At 42.1% G+C, this 20,193-nt stretch overlaps 1 protein-coding gene across 4 annotated transcripts in view; it reads left to right on the top strand.

Moving 5' to 3' along the window:
- Nucleotides 1-281: 281 nt before the first annotated feature.
- The window catches only part of LOC122415985 (uncharacterized), a 38,399-nt gene continuing 18,487 nt past the window's right edge, over nt 282-20,193 (top strand). The window contains exons 1-3 of one of the 4 annotated variants that reach the window (XM_043428617.1): nt 282-533; nt 2,111-2,741; nt 4,495-4,737. In XM_043428617.1, coding sequence (XP_043284552.1) covers nt 2,495-2,741; nt 4,495-4,737 — 490 coding nt within the window. In that variant the 5' untranslated portion in view covers nt 282-533; nt 2,111-2,494. Of the gene's footprint in view, nt 534-575; nt 1,244-2,082; nt 2,742-4,494; nt 4,738-20,193 lie in introns of those variants that run through there. The other 3 variants (XM_043428615.1, XM_043428614.1, XM_043428616.1) reach the window with 3 other exon arrangements.

Here is a 20,193-nt window from a genome sequence, read left to right as displayed (position 1 = left end):
CACTAAAATTGAAAGCCCACATCGACATCAGTCGATCTCGTCGTGTTTAGAGCAAGGAATCCCCTCCAAAGCTCTCATTCTTCATCCGGCAATGCGTTGAGAGTTTCAGCGACGTAAACGCGACGCGTAGCTTCTGACTCGCTGTCTCTCTCCCTCCCGCCATCGTTTCTCGATTTAATTTTAGATTTTGGTCTTTCATATACACGCACACAAACACTTTTCCGCTGTTCATCTGCCTTCGGCGTCCTCTCGGCGACGCCATCAGTCCGCGGGTAGTCCGTACTCACGGCTACATCGAAAACGACATTTACCGTGCCGAAAACGAACGAAATGTTTTTTATATTTTCCCAGTGAAGAGAACCGCGAGATAACGAACGAGGTCGCTGCCCTGACTTTTAATACGAATTGCTCATAAGTGCGGTTTCTCTTAATCCCGTCATGTGATTCTACCTCCCCACTTGTTGTTTCGGACAGTGAATTTCGGACGAATGGATTACGAGTAATAAAATGAAGAAATTGTCTGAAGAAACATGGTAGGAATGTAATTTGTGCACGAGTCCTCGTTATCGGCTTTCCATCTCGCCAATTTTTTGGGAGGAGAATCCAATTATGTTTTTTTTGTATTTTCCACAATTCAACTCCATCTTTTTGTACCATGTTCTGTCTTCGCCGAGCTCTCTTTAAAGAGTCTTTAAATTTTCTGCACTCCACTTGGCCATCTCGCGTGCTCTCTTTCTATCTTCTTCCTTAGCCGGGTTAATCGATAAAGTATGCAGCCGCAAGAGTCCATTATCTCACACCGAGTACTTGAGGCTTGGCAGTAATAAAGAAACCTTTAAAGAAGAAAAATAACGTTACGCGTATTGTGCGGAAAAGAATTCACTGAACGGTCTCAGGCTTTGATTGGTGCTGGAAAAAACCGGACGATATTATCCGATGAAAAATATTCGGAAACTTGAGTTCGAGTTGGAAGATTTGGATTATCGAAAACTCCACGCGATGCGAGCATGCTCTTATGATAATTGCCAATTAATAAACGGAGCATCTAATTACATGCATATCCTCGTACATTTTTCATCACCAAGTTCGATCGGCTTTGAGTCTCAGAAGAACATAATAACTTAAAGTAAACGTATATTTTGTTTGAAACTTTCCTCGAGTTCATCGCTTCGTCGAAAGTGTATTAGCACTTTCTGCAAACTGTACGAAACAAACTTTCTTCCGGCTGGATATAATATTCACTGTATGCCTGGTTTGTAACTGCATCGAACTTGTTTTCCCTTGGGACCTGGCTAACCCCTCGTCTGTGTCGTTTTAGTCGTCGAGTGCAGCTGATGCTGTCACATTACAGACGTATTCGAACTCTGCCACACAACACGCACCAACAGGCTGAATGTTTCAACGAATTTCATGTCGTATTTGGCATAGTCTAACTTCCTATTTTCGTTATTCTTTAGAAGCTAAGCAATCCATGAATAAATCCATTGTTTACATGTCCCTATAATTTTTAATCTACAAAGCTTCACCACTGATTTTCATGCTTACCAAAAACTCGATAAAAATAAATCCGAAATGAAACTTTATCGTTGATTTTTCAACTGGATATACAACTTTTCAATTATTTTTTTAGTTTTTACCTTTCTGATCGATGAATTTACGGTTTTCGTTACGATTTTTCCAAATGTCATTGTTGTCACAGTACCAATGTCCATAGATGCACGTTTGTCTGTATATATAGAAAGGCCTGCATACATCACACTAATGCGCTCGTTCACCCTTGTTCGCTACGGGGCATCGGGGGTTCTAAAAATATCTAAGACGCTGAGGACACGTTCGTCGAGCGTCTTCGCAAGGCCTGCGGTTTTCTCACTCGTATTATACGGTTTTCGTTTTTTTTCTTTTCCTCTCGTGTCCCCCTTTCTCCTGACTTTCGTTCTGTCTTTCTCTTTCTGCCTGTTCCGTGGCTATGCGGAGCGCACTGTATTTCATCGCGGTTTATATATGTTTTGATGCCCGCTTTTCACTTGCACGTCTCCACTTCTTTGAATCTTTTGCTTTCTTCCTGAAAACGTGGGTATCAAGAGCGAAAGTATTATAAAGAGCTACGCAGAGGTTGGGAAAACATGGACCACCCAGGTGTCGAGAAAAGTTTTTTATTGCGCTACGAGTGCCAGCGAGAACGAGGAAAAGCACAGGGTGAAAAAAATAATGTATAATAGTGAACAGAACGGAAGTTGAATTTAGCCGGTGCCAACAACGAGTGACATTGGATTATGTGAGAACAAAAATATAAACACGGTGGGGCTTTCTAAAGGCGCGAGGAAATTTTAATTAAATATTCAAGTGAAACAGTGCGACTGTACTAATTGAATATTATTACCGGGAGCAAAACGATTCACGAGTATTTCACAGGCTCTTGGATGCTTGAGGAAACTATATGTCAAAATAATACAGCATCGAGCGCAAAAGTGTCGGTTACGAAGTTAAGGAGCAAATGTCCAAAATGTTGAGACTCGAGCTAGTGGGAATCGTTTTATTAGCGTGCACCCAAATACTTACCGAACATCGAGATTTTTACGGTCCCTATAATCAGTTTGGGCATCAGAGGAGCGGCCCTCGCCAGCAGGACTGGGACGATGGCATCATGACAAAGGAAGTAGAAGTCAAGGAGGGCAAACTACGCGGTATGGTCAGAAAACCTACGACAAACCAACGTTTGCAGCTGGTCGACGTATTCCTCGGTGAGTCATGACTAACCTTCGCTCGCATGCTCTGCACGATGCGCTGTATTTATAGCTAGAAAAACCGTTGCGGTGGATCGGGCTTTCACGGAGTTCGAAAGTTCGAAAAACTGATATTTTAGCAATCGTCGTTTGGGTCGTTGTCTCGCGATCAAATGACAATTTTATCTCATTGAATTTTTATTTCGTTCAATAATCTTGAATAAAATAATCAAAGGTTTGCTACGTTTTAGAATATCGGTAAAGAGAAGCGTTAGTGGGACGATTCCAGGGGAAGATAGAGCGAGAAAAGGATTCTGGTATAGATATTTCAGTATTTTTAGTCTTGAATGAAGACTGAAAAAACGTTCCGGAAATTGGGAAGATTTTGCTCCGAAAATATACGAAAATAGAGCTCTCTGAATGAGTGTAAATATAAAAGCAATAATTTCGAAAAAAGTCATTCTCAAAAATGCGAAATTTTGTCGAGAAAAAAGGTTTCGAATGCTCAAAACTTCCGGTCCGTTTTATATGAGATCCGAGATCAGTGGATCATGTGACCTCGATGTCAAACAAAATTTGCGCGGCGAAACACACACGGCACAGAGGCAGGGTTCAACGCACACGCGTGAAAGCGGCTAGTGCTTTACGAGATTTCTGCAGGGGGCACACCGTTTCAAAGATTTCTGGAGAAGTGCCAGAAGAAAAACTGAGAAAAGGAGAAAGAGGAGTAGAAAAAAACGTTAACGAACGTATATATAGACTTAATATCGTAAGCTACGATGTCGAGTTAGTTGAGCGCTTTCGGATACGAGCAGGGGCTGGAGTGGGAGAGGAAGGTAGGGAAAAACGATCGAGTTCAAAGATCGCCGTCCAACGATACTCCGGTCCTTTGCTTTAGGACCTATTCTTCAGAGTTTTTTTTCCACGACTTTTCGCTCACCGTGAATTCCTCCATTCTTAGAGGATTTCTATCCCCTCACGAAAAACGTAAAAGAGAGCTTTCGTGATCTGCGTAGCGAAGGGAGCGGGCGCGGGGCGGGGGGGGGGGGGGGGGGGGGGCAGGCGAAGTGTTTTCTGGCGTGTTTTGTAAAGTGGGGTGAGGTGGTTGATGCGATGATGGGGTGGTGCAAGCCCGCACGTGTTATTCGCTTTTCGGTGTCTACAAAAAGTAAGCACACATTGGAGCGCTGCATGCGATGGCACGTATCTCCGAGCCATAACAGAGAGACTGCGAGGGGGAGAGGGAAAGGAGAAGGAGGAAGATTCGTACGAGGTTTCGCATGCAGTCCAAGAGCGTTTCTATTGGATGTACAGTGAACGCGTAATTCTATTTTCGGAGTCAATTTTCGATGGGGCTTTATTCCATGCGCGCTTCTCTTGCACATCTGCGCTGCGTGCTTGAAAACTGTGTGCATTCGACTCGAGAGTTCCATGCGGTCTCCAAAAAATACCTTAACATATTCCCTTGTTCTTTTTCCAATTTCTCCTTTCCCTGCGCTCTCTCCCTCTTCGCTTTGAAGCTTGTTGGATTAATGAAAGATAAAAAACCCGAAGAAGCTCAACACGCTCTCCGTCCTTTCACCAGTTTTCCCGCTTTTTCTCTACCCTGTCAGAACCCTACGGACTCAAAAATACTGCTGAATCTTAGTGTTTTCGTTCTATGAAGAAAAACAGGCACATATTTATCAGTCAGCGAGACTTCCCGCTTGTGAGAGCAAAAAAAGGACGAGAAGGGCTGGGAAAAAACTCATTTCCATTCTCTTTGTTTCAGGTGTTCCGTACGCCGAACCCCCGGTTGATTCTCTCCGCTTCTCGCCACCCAAATCACCACGACCATGGCGATATGTCAGGAGAGCGGAGGAATTTGCCCCCGTGTGTCCTCAGAACCTGCCCGATCTCAGGCTCGAAGTGGAGCCCGGACGTCACGAGTATTTGGAGAAACTGTTGCCTTATTTAAGGAACCAGAGCGAGGATTGTCTGTACCTGAACATCTACGCTCCGCATCAGGTCGATGGTAAGTGAATCATTGAGCACTTGTTCGGTCATGGATGGAGATGTTCGAATTATAGAAGATTTTTCTGGTACAAATTGACACGTTGGAGCTGTTAAAATGTGCACGAGGAGGAAGCTATTCAGAGCTAACCTGGATGTCGAGGTAGCAAAGTATAAATTTTCAATCGTCGCGCAAAGTCCAGCATTATCCTCGACGTACTTGCCTCTCGCTCGTCCGATTCGTCGCTCTTCGGATGCGTGGAAATTTATTCCAGAATGAATACGATCGAGGAGCCGTAAAAATACCAGCAATTGATTCCGCGTCAATTTGTCTCATTAATTTCTTCGGTCGAAAGCACTATTTCATTCGAACATTGAATGAGAGCTTCAAAGCTATCTTTTCAATGTTAAATTATTATTTTTTTTCTTCCATTGTCGAATCCGGAGAAAGAGCGTATACGGAAAACGAATAAATGATGTTATAGGGCAGGGAGTCGGAAAATTATTTCGGACGAAAATTCATTTCAATCGCTTACAAATAGCCAATTGTCGGGTGCATGGCCGTGGTCTGATTGAACGCGCGGACATTCGTACAACTCGTTCCCTCCGAGTCGTGCCAACTGCGGGGGGATGGGAGACGTCGCCGATCCGGGAAGAGAGCGAGAGAGAGAGAGAGAGAGAGAAAAAAACTTGCGGATATTTCGCGCGTCCTCTCGTAACGAAACATTTTACTGCGAAGCAAGCAGCAGTTGCAAAGCAAAAGAACCTCTCTGCTTCCTCGTGCTCAAACGATTTCGAGAAATCGATTCTACCTCGCACACTCGTTTCGTCGAGCACACACGATACGATACGATACGATCATCGTTGTCGAAGAAGGTGATCGCGCTGGCTTTACTAGCCGGTTCTCCACTCCTGCGCACCGTACTTCTACGCTTGTGAGAATAAGATATACGAATCTGTACCTCCGGTGTATTGATAAGAGGTGATATTGCCTGAGGTAAAATCCCAGCGATAGAATTGCCAATAACACCAAAGAATTTAAAGGTTAAACAATTTGCAGTCTTCTCTCTTGACTTCCTAAAATAGTTCACATTTTGCTTTGCCATATTTCAGGCTCCTAAGCAATTGAATCGTGAAGCCTGCGAATTCGTGTCCAAAAATCATGACGATCGACGATGATTTTCTGTGGTTTATTTGGGCCCGTAAACACCATGTTCGAAGCATCGAAACTAACGACAAAGCGTGGGAGCACGATGAAATGCTATCGTATTCAGAGTGTGATCCTCCAGGATTCCATTCTCCCTCAAATACAACTATAAAAGGGAAAATCCAAGGGATTCAGCAGCGATCTAACACGATCAAACAATAGACCATCTTCGAGAAATTTTGAGGCTGGGAATCCTTGCATTTAACGACCTTCGCACCCTCTGGATAAGCACCGTATACTCGAGACTCTCTTTCCCTGATCTGTTCTAACCTCGTTGAAATTCACCGCATACGCTCCTTCCTCAACCACGTACTCGTAGTATCCAATCACGGTGTCGTATTAAATTTCAATTTCAAGAGCTGTAAAGGAAGACATTAAAGTAACTCGGCGAAACGTTGAGGGTCTCTCGTCAGGGCGATTCGAATGTTGGTATCGCGATAAGATCGCAGATAACTAGATGAGAAATGAGCAAGCGAGAAAGTTTCTGGGATTGCGATGGATTTCTCAAATTTACAAATAAATCAGAGTTCAACCAGAAATGGTGGATTTCATTGGGGCTAAACGGAAGGTTGAGAAGCTTCAAATATCTCACTCGGCGAGTAACGAGTGCGAGATTTAACAAAAATGGAAGAATAAAGAAGAAGAAAAAGCGTTTCGAAAGTTGAAATAGTTTAAATCAAAAGATTCTTAAAGTGACGGCAGTGAAATGGATGCAGTGAGTCGCAACAGTTACCAAGAGTATGATTTTCATTGAGGCGGAAGAAACGAAGATGTTGAAAAGTCCGATATCCTTGAGGAAGCAAAGTGCATGAATGATAGCGGACTGAGCAGACGAGAGCAGGATGGGAAAGTTTTGCCGCTCCTCTCAACCAATCGACCAATAAAGTCTCCAGTGATTTTACTTCTTTTCGATAGCGATAGTGAAATGAAATATCGGATTTTGCCGCCGCGCGTTCACCGATTATATCACTGAACTATGGTCAGATATACAGCAGGAACTTGCTGAACTCAGATCGCTTCTCATTGAACCCTGCTTCAAAGCCGAAACGAAAATCTACTGTGACAGATTTGTATGGTGCACCGGCCAATCACGGACGACTCACCGAGGGAATCGAATGGAAGGTCGAATCTTGAAATGAGTTCTTGGACTCCTCATCGATTTTTGTAACTGGAATAAAGTTGAACTTTTACCCAACATTTTTTCCTCCACCGAGTCGCTGCTTCGATGGAGAGCATAAATTACAGTTTCATTTTACTAGAACTTTCCTTACTCTGTGATTATTCAGCAGGGAACAAAATTTGTTGGAAGCACCGATGTAGAAATTGGCAGCTGATAGCTTTACGAGTGGCATTAGAGGCTCTTTATAATGGAACATTTTTCGTTGGTATGGGAAAAGGATCAGCTTGCAAATATGGCCAGGAACCCCCAATGAAAATACAATAAGGAAACAAAGTGTCGTAAATTCGTGGTTCCAAGGAAGAAAAATGTAGAACCAGTGAATGGCGGATCAGCACGATTCCAATGCGATATTACAAGGATATTATTCCAAGAAATCCAAAGACCAGGAAAAGCTGGTCGTTAGTGGAAGGCGGAGGCGATGAAGGTGGAGGAAGAGCCAGGTGTTTGCGAAAGCATGGCAATTCAGTATTAATTAAAGTCACGTAAACAGTTTGGAGATCTTCTAGTGCCACTCGTAATATCGTTCAGAGAAATAATTCTTTTCCAACGTAATGATTAATGAGGCTCGTTATATCAATACCACAGACGATCGTGAGGCTCTAAAGTCTCAGGATCTTTCTGCCTTGCCTTTCTACGAGCAACATAGCAACAAATAATTTAGATGTCGCCATTGCAATATGGAGCGTGGAAACTGCGGGGGTCTTTTTTATCGCGAGATGAATCGTCGAGAGGTTGGGAATTTGCCAGGAGTTTTTGTCCAAGAGCAACTCTCCATCTCCAGGAACCATTACTCCAGTCACTGTGCAGCGAGATAAGCCAATGGTGCGAATCGGTTTGCCTCAAGGTTTCGTTTCTCAAACACATTCTCGAGTGTTCAAATAAAAAATTAACTCAATGCACCCTACGCAGTTACGATTGTAGAAACGGGTTCCATGATTTTATTGTTGTTCTCGGCAGTTGAAAATTGATCGAAAACGTTCGATCACTAAAATTTGATGATGACTTCAATCGTCAATCGACTGCGACTATCAACGTCACCAACAAGCACTTGATTCATACGTTTACGAAAGGGACTCATGATTGCTGCATGCTCGATCGATAAATAAATGTTTCACGTGGGACGCTGACTAAAAATCCCTGTCAACGGAATAAAGTTCTTTTAGGTCTAGGGAAATTATTCACCAACTGCTAGAAACCCGGAAGTTGCTCAGAAACGATTCTTAGTAGAAATCGTGATTGGATAACTCGTCGAGTTTGTGTATTTTTTTTTCTTTTTCAACGGTGTACTTTCTAGTGGGTAGTACGATGATCACGGGACGTCGAGCAATCGGGGCAAAAGTACTGAAGCAGGTCTAGGTAAAGAGAGAGCTTGAAGGGCTTTCGCTGTGCACGAGGGAGTTCACGTAGACTCTCGTTGAACAGTATATAAAGCAAAACCTGCCATGGACTTTGACTCGTGTCACTCGCGACGTACAGTCCCGTGAAATTTTAAAGGAGATGAAAATGTTTACTCCAACGATAACTGTATTTGAAGACACACGTATGCATATAACTACGTGGAAGCCGCGCATACGTGGCTGAAGTGTGCACGAGGAACTGTTGGTGAAAACATACGACGAGGAGCACGGCTATCGTGATCCTTTCCAAGCAAGTCATATTTTACCTTCGCCATTGTAGTAACTCTCTATCCTCGTGTAGCACTTTTCTCCTGGAGGATATCCCATCTAACGATTTTCAAGAATTTCAATATCGTCCAACTTATTGTTAGTTGCTTTACCATACAAGTTTGAAGTTGTTTAATGCTCGAAATCACGTGGCACAATGTCGAATAAAAAATGGGATTCGCGTGACGTTGAGAAGTGATTACATGAAAAATATAAAAAATAAAAGTAATTCCACTTCCCCCCATAACTTTTCGCGCAATCAATTTGAAGCACTGACATTCTCGAGTGTGCGCGCTCGTACTTAATTAAAACACATTGGAAAAGGCTTGGATGAGTGAACAATTCAAATTAAAAGCACTCGTTCCAAAGGTTACTCATAAAACTTACTCTCAGTGGTAAATCCATCGATTCGAACCACCGTGATTTATCGGCTGATAATCGAGAAACGCTTTTGATTAAATTGCCAAGTTAACTTTAGCGTGCGTTGCTTCCATTTCCGTTTGTTAGTATACAAACCGATTCTAGCGAAACGTGATGCAAGCATTTGGCCCATAGTTATGTCGCTCTGCTGGTTACGTGCGATTCGATGCGTTGCGGTTTCGATAAAGCTCAACGAATGTCACAGGATTGATAACGACGTTATCAAACTGCATGGATCGGATGCGCACGTTGTGAGGAGTTCGTATATGGTCAACAAACATTGATGCCTGGGTAAATATGGGTTTTGTATTTGAGGATTTAGACAAATATGTGCACAACAATGAAGGTTGCGAGCCCAAAAATATATGTTTATATACTCATTCCCTAAGAGTGTGGGATCGTTGGCAGTAACAGTGTGCAAGACATCGGGTTGGATATTCATTTGGAAATCATCGAAGCACTTTCCCCCTCGAAACCTAAAACGGAAGACGGTAGCGAGACTTGGTGATAGGAAACTCGACAATCACAACAACAGTAAAACCTAACAGTGTGCACGACGACAGCAATAATAGGAGCAACAGGAAAAGGAAACTATTTGAGTTGGGTCTAGTGCGCCTATCGGGGGGGCTTCCACTGAAAGTAACGGTTTTAGAGTTACCGCATCTCATAGCGTCTTCAGTTACCTTCGGACCGTCCGAGTGATGATTTTCCAATCTTATTTTTTGTCGGATTCTTTTCTCAGGATTTTTGTACTGGAGGGACTGGGAGTACTGCTGGAAAGAAGCAATTGTCGAGTAATGTTTGAAAGATGTTATAAAATAAAGAAACTTGTTTGATAAATGGTTAATTCTTTGAATTGAGTATAAAAGTGGATATAAAAGAGAATAAAAGAAACAAATGAAGTAATGACGTTTGTTTACTTGGAGACAGTTGTATTCTGACGAACGATGAAAAATTACGTAGTTTGCGCATCATTGGGATATTCAAACAGTTTATCTGATATCGATATTTTGAGTTATAATTACGTCTTCACCCTTAAAATTGTATTTGAGTTGGCAAAGAACAAGAAGATTTCTTAACGTGACGAAATTTACATCTGTGTGATCAAAAGACCGAGGGATGGAGATGATTTAGTGGATCACATTTTTTCCTTCACTTGAATTACAGTTAATCAAGATTTCGTCGGGTGATCTAACAAAACTTAACGTTTCTTTATAATTTGCACGTTTATTGGAGTAATCATATTGTATTTGTGTGCGATAATCTCTGTGCTCTATTCGATTGCCCACTGGTGCTTCTTCTCTAATTCAATGAAGTTCGCTCCTTAAAAACTATCATATATCGATAGCCTCGCGATTTTATAGTTATGCTTCATCAATCAATTCTCGAATTCTCAAACTGGAGCGATACACAGTACATCATCGTTTCACACGAGTCTCGTCAAAATTCTCTTCTCGTGTGGGGTCAATCTTACCCCGAATCAATTATCATAATATTTTTCAACTTAATCCCTGAATCCTAATCAAATTCCTATTGCCTTTTAGAAATCATACATTTCCTTGAACCAAAAGGGGTTCATTTTAACAACTAACTCGTTGAAGAATTTGTTGATAGACTTTATGAACGAATTTTTGTTTAGAATATTCAATTGTGGCACTTGAATATTGTATTTATTTTCTTTGTGTAACAATTACGAAGCTGAGTAGTAATTATTTCGAGAAATTGGTTCGATCGACCAAGCTCTTATCAGAGGCTTTTCTATTCTTTTATTTGTAGTTTTTTGCGTATTTACGGTTTGCATTCTTCAAGACTCTCCCTCTCTCTATATATGAGCGTGCGTATATATATTCAAAAAAGAGGCTTCGTGCAATTTTCCTCGCCGTCACGGACAATCCCTCGATTCAGAGATTTATTCAATTCCTTGCTTTCTTCCATAGCCTCTTCTGTGCGCCCCTTCCGCTGCACTTCTCCCACCTTCGTGATACCTCACGAATTCGTGAATGTTGAGAATCGATTTTACAATTTATTTCTCTGAAAGGCTTGGATGCATAGAAAGCCAGTCGAGCAGGAGACCTCCGTTGGCTTTCCATAGATACGAAATATTATTCAGCTTGGATTATTCAGAAAGATACTTATCTATCTGGAATTTTATTTATATTTATCATTGAATTTTATAGCTTATGAATCCGAATATTCTCTGGCACTTCTTCGCCAAGAGGAATATTCGTTTATTTTGCTGTCACACGAAGCTTCCACATATTTCAGTAGTCGAGGGGACGCTATGTCACTTGTAAATGATTAAGCACTGAGATAAACATTTGCACCTGATGAGAAAATGCTTCGAGTTCGCATTACAAAAATCCAACTGAAAGAAACCTCAGCAATGGTAACCACGGCAAACACCAGAAGATCTTGAAATATTAAATTACAAAGATGAGCTAGAGTTTGTGTTTTGCCACATCTTTAAGGTGCACCCATACCCAAGGGAGTTAAGGGCTAAATCGTTGATAGGCGAGAGGCGTGTGGTCTAAAGAACGACATTTGTACTAGTGGCAAAGTGGTTGCGAAGACAAGACGTAGCGAGGAACAAGACGTAGCAAGCCTAGGAGCAGGAAAACCACGAGACCCGCACGGCCAGGGCAACATTCTCTCTCGTGTACACAGCCATATTCGATTAAGGAAGGGACAAGCAGCCCCTTGCAAAGCTTTTGGAACTGCGTCCCCGATGGGGCTGCTTTACAAACCGATGAATGTACGGCGCGGAGCACTAAGTTTGTGAAACCGGTCGAAGTTTTGCTCCCCAATTTCAATCTATGTTCGAAGAACGTGCATTGGGTTATACGTGTATATACACATACATACAATTACATCGCTACAACGTTCGTATTCGAAACGGGAAATTTGTCCGGTAATATGAACTAAACTTGCGGATTTAATCCCCGGATAACCAGCACGAAGCCAAACGTCAGAGCAAGTCGGACAGCAAATGTTTCAAGAGTGACAGTAATCAATGATGATCCCAAGTAATTCATCAAGTTTTTCTAGACAAAATGCAATGAAACACCCGCCGGAATGATGATCGAACGGACCATTTGGTTCATGCTGGAAATCAATTTCTTTGCCGAGTATCTGCGCCATTCCGTCGGACTGAACGTGCTCGTTGGTGAAGCTGCTTAATATGGAAGCCACGATCTATCTGACAGCGACCACGTGCACTGACCGTACTCTATGTGCTTTATCGGCGTAGCAAGAAATACCTGAACGTTATACATCTATACTTAGCCAGAGGATTTCGCCGCCCCCTTCCGCCTTGACCCCGTCTCTCCTCCTCCTCCTCCTCTTCATCTTCTTCGAAATGCTCCAGAATTAGTAGCTTCCTAAACGTACGCGGTCACGAGTAACACATTGGCTGTACATGCCATGGATTTCCGGCTGAGGTCGAAGGGCATCCGGTTCATCATTATGTAAGCCCTGCTGCACTTATGTACCCAACGAGTAACCTTCCATTTTACCAGGAACATCGAACGATCCGATGAAAAGAGAGCCAACATTTTCTATCGATTCGAACACAATTCTTCCAGTTTTCACTATTCTTTTCAGACCTATGTGGAAGACTCTCATTCGTTATGGTGCTAAACGATGACGAAAGGTTAAAATCTAATACAGGCAAATACATTTTCCTGTAGGTCTGCCATACCCAATGGATTTTCTAGGCTACAGAAACATGGACATTTTTCAAAAGCTACAGCAGGGGCTGAAGCCCAACAGCTGAAAAAGCGAGCACGATGCTCTCTTTACTCTCAGAATATTCTCTGAAACGCCAGGTTTCAAATATCTTTTTCAAACCATCTTCATGGAGGAAGAGAGTCAGTAAAAATCTGAAAGTCTTTTCATCTGTCGATGTTACGGAGTCGGCGTAGTGCGTCAATATGGAATGTTCCTGAAAATTTCTCCTTTCATCTCTTGGAGACAGAAAACGGCGAGTTATTTACACACAGTCGGTAGCACCAACTGACGCATCAAAGGTCCGAGGAATCACATTGACAAGAATTCAATTGATCTCAAGAGTCAGAAGAGGTCACCTTGACCAGCCGCTGTGACAATGTAGACAAAGGACAAACACACGCGCGGAGAGGTGAGGAGTGATAACGTTGTTACAATCACGTAAAGCATGAGATTGTGCAATCCTAGCACCGTTGTCAGACAGCACATCCCATTGAGACAAGAGTTAAGTGCCTAGCGTGGTAGGTCACAGACACTCCGGGCTTCCTATCCCCTCACTCGCTCACTTTTCCTTCCTCCTCTTTCTCCCACGTACCACCCTCAGGAGATCTAAGGGCATTGTCCTTGGCTCGTAAATTCTCACACCGTTTGGCCCTTCAACATCCCCCATGTGAATATAAAGTTCCTATTTTCCACGTGTGTCTCAACAAATTCCTCACATTCAAATCGAAAATTTTTCATCGATTTTTTCTTTTCGATACGATCCATTAACGATTATACGACAGCTGTCAAAACCCACGTCGAAGAATTCACTTTAGCGCGTTTACAGAGAAATTCTCATCCAGCATAAAAAAGAAATGTTCATTGTAGCGTTCCCGGAGTGATAAAAGTGCATAAAGAATTTGAAATAGCATCGTGGCATGGTCGAATCGACCTGCAAATAGTTCATGCATTCAAATTTATATACCCACATGAAACTGGGGCAAAATGGATCGTCTTTTTTAAAAAAAAATTAATTTCTCTACTTCATTGGAATCTAGCCACTGTATGAAAATCCCACGAATTAGTCCATTTCTCTAAATGACTGAAAATTCCTTTTTTACATTCTTCCTTTTCCACCCTCCTCAGTGCGGTGCCGCTCACCCTTTTCACATTTTCTTTAAGGCTCTCACATTGCCCCGCATTGGCTCCTTCGCTCCGGTCTTCTCAACGTACGTATACAATATGAGGAAACATTTTGATCGATAGTTAAACTCGATGGTACAAGCGACCCGTTGCCAGGTAAAGGAGGAAATACCTACTAGTATGTCGTCGGTGGCGATATCGCGAACCACGATTGATCAAGCGTATGATTTATACATCAACGCACGCAAACGTTGCATAGAACTAAGTCAGTGACATTCCCCATCCACAACATATTCCCGCATAAAACTTCCGTGTATATAACGCGCTCTCTATTTATTGCACCCCTATGTACTGCGTACAAACAACCCCTTTGACGATTTCCGCTAACACTGGACTATTGAAAAATGGTTGTGAATGTATTTTATTTTATTTTATTTCTTTTTATTTTTTTTTTTTTTTTTCGATAGTGTAGAGCCTCTCGAATCGTAGGAATTATTATTGTCAGCGTTTGGTCGACTAGACGGTCCGATTCCTGAAATATTAAAATCCTTGCTAATTGTTCGAGTCGCTGATTAATTAATGCGCGATATTTTGGTATAATGATATTTGGATTTTTCGCTTGAATAACACTTTTCCAGTTAGGAAGGCAGTTTTGTTATTTCATATCGGGAAACATGTTTTGGGTTTGGCGTACTAGAACATCGGCATGTTGATGCCTTCATTTGGCCTTATATTTCGCTTCATACGTGGCGAGATGCGTACATTCGTGTACGTTTGTGTTCAATAAATCGAGTAGCAGGAGAGCATTTGAAAGGGTTTCATTCTACATATTCTTGGATGGCGGGCTTGAATGAGTTCTCGATAAGCCATAATGAGAATTCTGTTGAAATTGTAGTTTCGAATATCTGGAATATCGTTGATGGCTTCATATTCGGGCTAAGCGAAATTGAATTACATCGCGAAAACGATGAGGATAAATTTGTCTCCTGCGCATCATAATGAAACTATACTTGATGCGCGTGGAATTATTTTTGATCGAAAGTATTAATGAAATTGATGGAAATCGGATTCGCTCGCTCCCCATGGAAATCGAAATGGTGAAGGGAGCTTGTATTATTCATGAGCACGAGGCGAGAAACGCTGATTACATCTGCGAACAGTCTATTTTTCGTTTAATTAGACTCATATTACTATGTATATCGTATGTAATTCGGATATGAATTGAGGCGACGAGCAAAGGAGTCGTCGTTTCCGTGTTATACACGTTCTATGTCCGCTTGGTTTTCCTCTCATTCCAGCGTGAGATATAACAAGCCCCTATCATTCCCGTAACCATAGTTCGCATTAGCTAATTGCTCGATGAGCAACTCCGGGATGTGGAATATGGCCTGCGCTTTGTGATTATATACATGCGGATATAGACGAGAGATCAAGATAGAGACGGACAGAGCGCGAGAGGGGAAGGGGGCCAGTGCTAGGGAGTCGGTTGAGGATCACTGTCGAGCAAGTTTGAATTGGATGAGCCTTAAGCTCTGACTGCTGGATACTAATACTCTCTCTACCTACTACAAATACTAAATATAATCGTCCAACCGTAGTTTCCATGCACTCGTTATGTTTGTCGTCAGCTAGAAGAACCTTGAACTTTCGTGATCTTAATTAGTTGACGAGGTAGCCGAAAATTGATGTGGTTGTATGGGGAGTTTTGTTGAATCGAGCTCAAGGGGTCGTTGTGAGATGTCATCGAGGGCGCAGTGCTTATTTTTCCCTTCGATTTCGAGCGCTCGGTCCACTGTAGGTTGGATCGTTTCAAGGATCCCCGGGAAGGCAGTACGCCGGGTGAGGATATGAGAAAACGTTTGTTGGCTCATCGGAACGGAGGTAAAATTAACGCGAAGAAAATGTCGGTGACGGAAATAAAGTTGTACATCTCCGCGAACCTTTACGAGCTCCATCCGCAATTCACTCATTTTGTTCACCTTTTTTGAGGCTGCTTCTTGGAAAAAGCGTTATTTAGTCAGTGACCACGTGAGTCCACACGCGATCGCGTTCGGAATTGAAAAAAAAAAAAAAGAAAAAAAAAACGAGATCGGCCTTGTGGCCAAGGGGATGAATGTTGCATGTACCTCCACTCAGGAGATTGCTGCACTAAAATGTACGGAGATATACTTAACCCGTGGTTACAGATATACTCTCCCGACTGTTCAGACGAGTGAAAGGACGCAGCCTTCGTTGCATCGAGCATCGGGCTTGGCCTCGCTTAGGACCTTTTGCATCTGAGCTATGGCCATACACAATTTACCGATTGGAGGGGAATATCGTCCTCCCGAGAACCGCGACATTCAGCACTTCCCATTTATTCTCTTCTCTCCTCACTTCTCCCTTAAAGTCCTCTCTCATTTCCGATCGTAAAAACGGCGCACTTGCCATCGGTGAAGTTGGAGTAAAAAAGTTGCTTTTCACAGTAGCGAATAAATAACACCGTAGACCAAAATGACTGCAAAGAAGTTGTTTACAAGCGTTATTCAAGCGTTGTGGAAAAATGTCTTTTGTTGATTGGAAAAGAAAATAAATAATATTACAGGTTAAATAACAACTTTCAAAATGAAGTTTAAGGCTCTCGTTTTATCGAATAACCGTCATCAATCTTCTAGGGAAATTGACAATGCGACAAACGATTTCCAAAATCTTTGCACCGTATTGACTGATTCCTCTCCTCGCTCGCTGACCCTCCGGGCAGTCATTATTCAACGCATACGTCCTTTCTCCCGCTCGTAATTATTATGGCTAATTATTATTCGATGACTGTGATTAATTACATGGCTCTAGCGTTGTGTCAATTCTCATGGATTTGTTAACTCGTACTCCAATCATTTCGAAATCATCAATTGGCATCGGTGTATCGATCGAAGCGGTGAATACTTCCAAATTGCTTTTCGGCTGACCTGATACATTGATGAATTATTTGAAAGTGTCTGCCCCGATAAATATACTGATGAAAAAACGTCGAGGAAAAATTGCATTACTGATAAGCAGAGTGAATGATTTTGAAGACTGGGAGAAACACAATGGAGAACAATTGTCACTGGGGTCAGGATTATTTTTTGTAACCCGGTGAGTGACAGGAAAAAGTGGCTAGACGTGCTGTAGTTTGTGCGACATTGAAGGAAAAATAAAAGCAGCATCCGATGAATAAACTGGGGTCTGGAGACGCGTCACGTTGTTTGCTGGTTTAGCTCGTAAAAGGTTGTGGTGAGAATGGGTGGCCTGAGGATTTACGGAACGTTGTTACTACGATGACATAGCGAGAATGACGAAGAAAGAAGGAACGAGGCAGCGAAGAGATATAAAGAAATAAAGAGTGGAAAATTCGCGTTGAAAGTAGACCTGGTTAAAGTGAACATAGACATATTGCGCGGTGAGAAAAGGACGTGGAAAGTGTGGCGCGAGGGTCAGAACGAATGAGGGGAGAGGGGGGAGGTAGATGAGTAGAGTGAAAGAGGCACGAGAGGAAAATAAAACCTGAAGACGACAGAGAGCAAAAAAGTTAGAAATAAAGAAAAAGGGTTAAAAATTCGCTAGACTTTGGCGAATCCTCGAGGGTGAAGTTGCGGACACTCAAGGGATGCTGCCTGGATCCATGAAAACGTGCAATAACCCCTCCTTCCCCATCGCCCATGAGCTTTTAAGCTCCCTTGGTAAAGCAGAGCAGGGCCAAAAAAATGTATGAAAAAAGAAAGAAAAGAGGGAGTTAAAGGACTAAAAGGAACGTCCGGGTGCGGAGAACGGATGGTCCGGTTATCGCAGCTCGCATAAATATGCTGAGAAAGGCTGCGCCAGAGATCACTTTTTTATTCACGAATAAAACGGTACAGTTGTTGGACGCGGTAGCAGTCGGGCAAATAAATATTCGTCTACGCGAAACCATCCCAGTCTCCGAGCCTTAAACTCTCTAATGGAAATTGCCATTCACTGAAAACTGGCTAATAAATGGACTGCCGTTTCAATGCCGGAACCGAGCCTCTGCGCACCGGCCATTCTCGCTCATCCCGAACAGAGCCAGTCGAGAAATGGAAAATGCCCTTCTGGCGCAACGTTACCAGAAGCGTGTTATGCATTTAAACTGCACGCTAAAAACCTCACATGTAACCCAAATACCCCACACCTGCTGGCTTTTCTCCTCGTCTCTGGATTTAATAAGCATCCTTTACTTCACCCCAACAATCATCCATCCCTCCTTAATTTCTTGCCTCGAGGCTTTTCGGGCTCTCCTATCTTCCATCTTTCTCAACCGCTCTGTTTCTCCCTCTTGCCCCTTCCCTTTTCTCGCTGCTTTCTTCTACGGAATTATCTTCAGCATACCGTAACGACACCCCTCAAAAGTCTCGGCCCTTGAACCACTTTTTTCATAATTACAGTCCTATGATTTTCTTTGTCGAACAGCTTTTTGTTTTTTCGTTTTTAATGCTACTACTCAGAGATCTTATCGTTCCCACGGTGTCATAAAGTGTACTCCAGTGAAATTTGCTTCAATAGAGATTCCAAGGGTTTCTAGCGATGAGGATAAATTAAGAGTACAAAAGCGAGGATAATAATAAGAGTGAAAAGACTTTCTCGAGCTCTTTCAAAGCACAGAACGAAGTTTTGAACATCACTTGATTAAGTGCGTGTTAAAAAGAAAGAAACAAAAGTTTATTGGAGTCAGCTTTCTCACATCCTGATGTGATATTTTCTCTAACGAATGGAATCATTTTAGTTCCACATATTTTGAAAATTCATTTAACCTTCCACGTATTCATGGCTTCAAAGTTTTTCCCTCGAAACATGTATTCAAATTGGGTATAAATCTGATTAACTCGTCAGCGTCGCACGACTTATAATTCGAAAGTTGAGCGCACGTGGTGAGCAATTTTCTAACGTTCAAAGTTCCAGGTGTATACTCCGATACACAGCGATGCGAGGACTCGTTCGAATATAATTGCGATTATAATTGTTCAATTGTTTAATGCTTTGGATATCGAGTGTCGTTCATTCGTTTCAGTCTTGATTTTTGTGCACAATTCAACAATCGCTCATTTTATTTCATCACTGATCTCATCTCTTTTTTTCATGAAGAAATCTCGAAGAATTAAATTTTATTCAAAACTTTTACATGAATTTTTGAAGCTGCTTGAAAATGGGTGCACTCTGCCATTTTATTCGTTTCACTTGGATATTATTTTTGAAAAGGTACAAATTGCTGTTTTTATTTAATTAATTTTTAGTTATTTCGAGATTGAATTATTGATCAGCTTACTTCGCTCTCCCATTGCAGCGCGGCATGGGAAAAAATTTCGTTGAGTAACCAAAACAGGAAATTCAACAGTGAAAAATCGCTTGGTTATTGATTTTTATCAGAGGCCAACATCTTTCAATCTCAACGAATATTTTTTTCACAAATATTATTGTATCGAAAATGTATGAGAGAAAATATCGTATTCCACACTCTCGTCTCACGTGATCAGAGTACAACGAGGGAATATTTTATTTTCAAGAGTATGAAAATCGAGCGAAACTTGACTGCCGGCTACTGAAAACTGTACACTTTCCGAGAGATTGACGGTGGGGCTGAAAATGAATTCGCATATTTTGATCAACTTGCTAACAAGTTTATGGGTTTTGCAAAACTATTCGAACGTACATTATTTCGAAAGCATAAGTTTTCGTTTTCAATTCGACTCCGATGGTTGCCTGCTGAAATTCCAAGTGTGCACACCCTGAATATTAGCTGCGTCGATCGACCGCTTCGTGGCGGCATCTTCACGCGAATCTACGAACCTTCCACAGTTCTGGCTTCAAACTTCCGACTGTTGTTGCTAGATGGCCTTACCATGCCCTTTTTAGTAAGGGCTTGCCAATTGTTTTTCGAGAGCTCTAACGATAAAAAAACCACGAAATAAGAGGCTTCGATTTTAACGCGAAGTGTGTGACGAATCTCAGTATTTACTGTTACAATTCGTTCGCGTCGATCAAGCAAATCGTCAAATTTGTGTGCAATTTTGCAAGAAAAAACAAGAAGAATTCATTCCGACGACTAAGTTTTCACGAGTGATTGAGCCCAGCTTATTTTTATGTTCGCGTTTCACCGTCAAACTAATTTTCCTCGAACCCGAATCCAAA

Source organism: Venturia canescens, chromosome 9 (assembly GCF_019457755.1).
Source record: "Venturia canescens isolate UGA chromosome 9, ASM1945775v1, whole genome shotgun sequence".
In the NCBI taxonomy this organism is placed as follows: domain Eukaryota; kingdom Metazoa; phylum Arthropoda; class Insecta; order Hymenoptera; family Ichneumonidae; genus Venturia; species Venturia canescens.
This window is presented reverse-complemented; position numbering and strand designations above follow the sequence as displayed.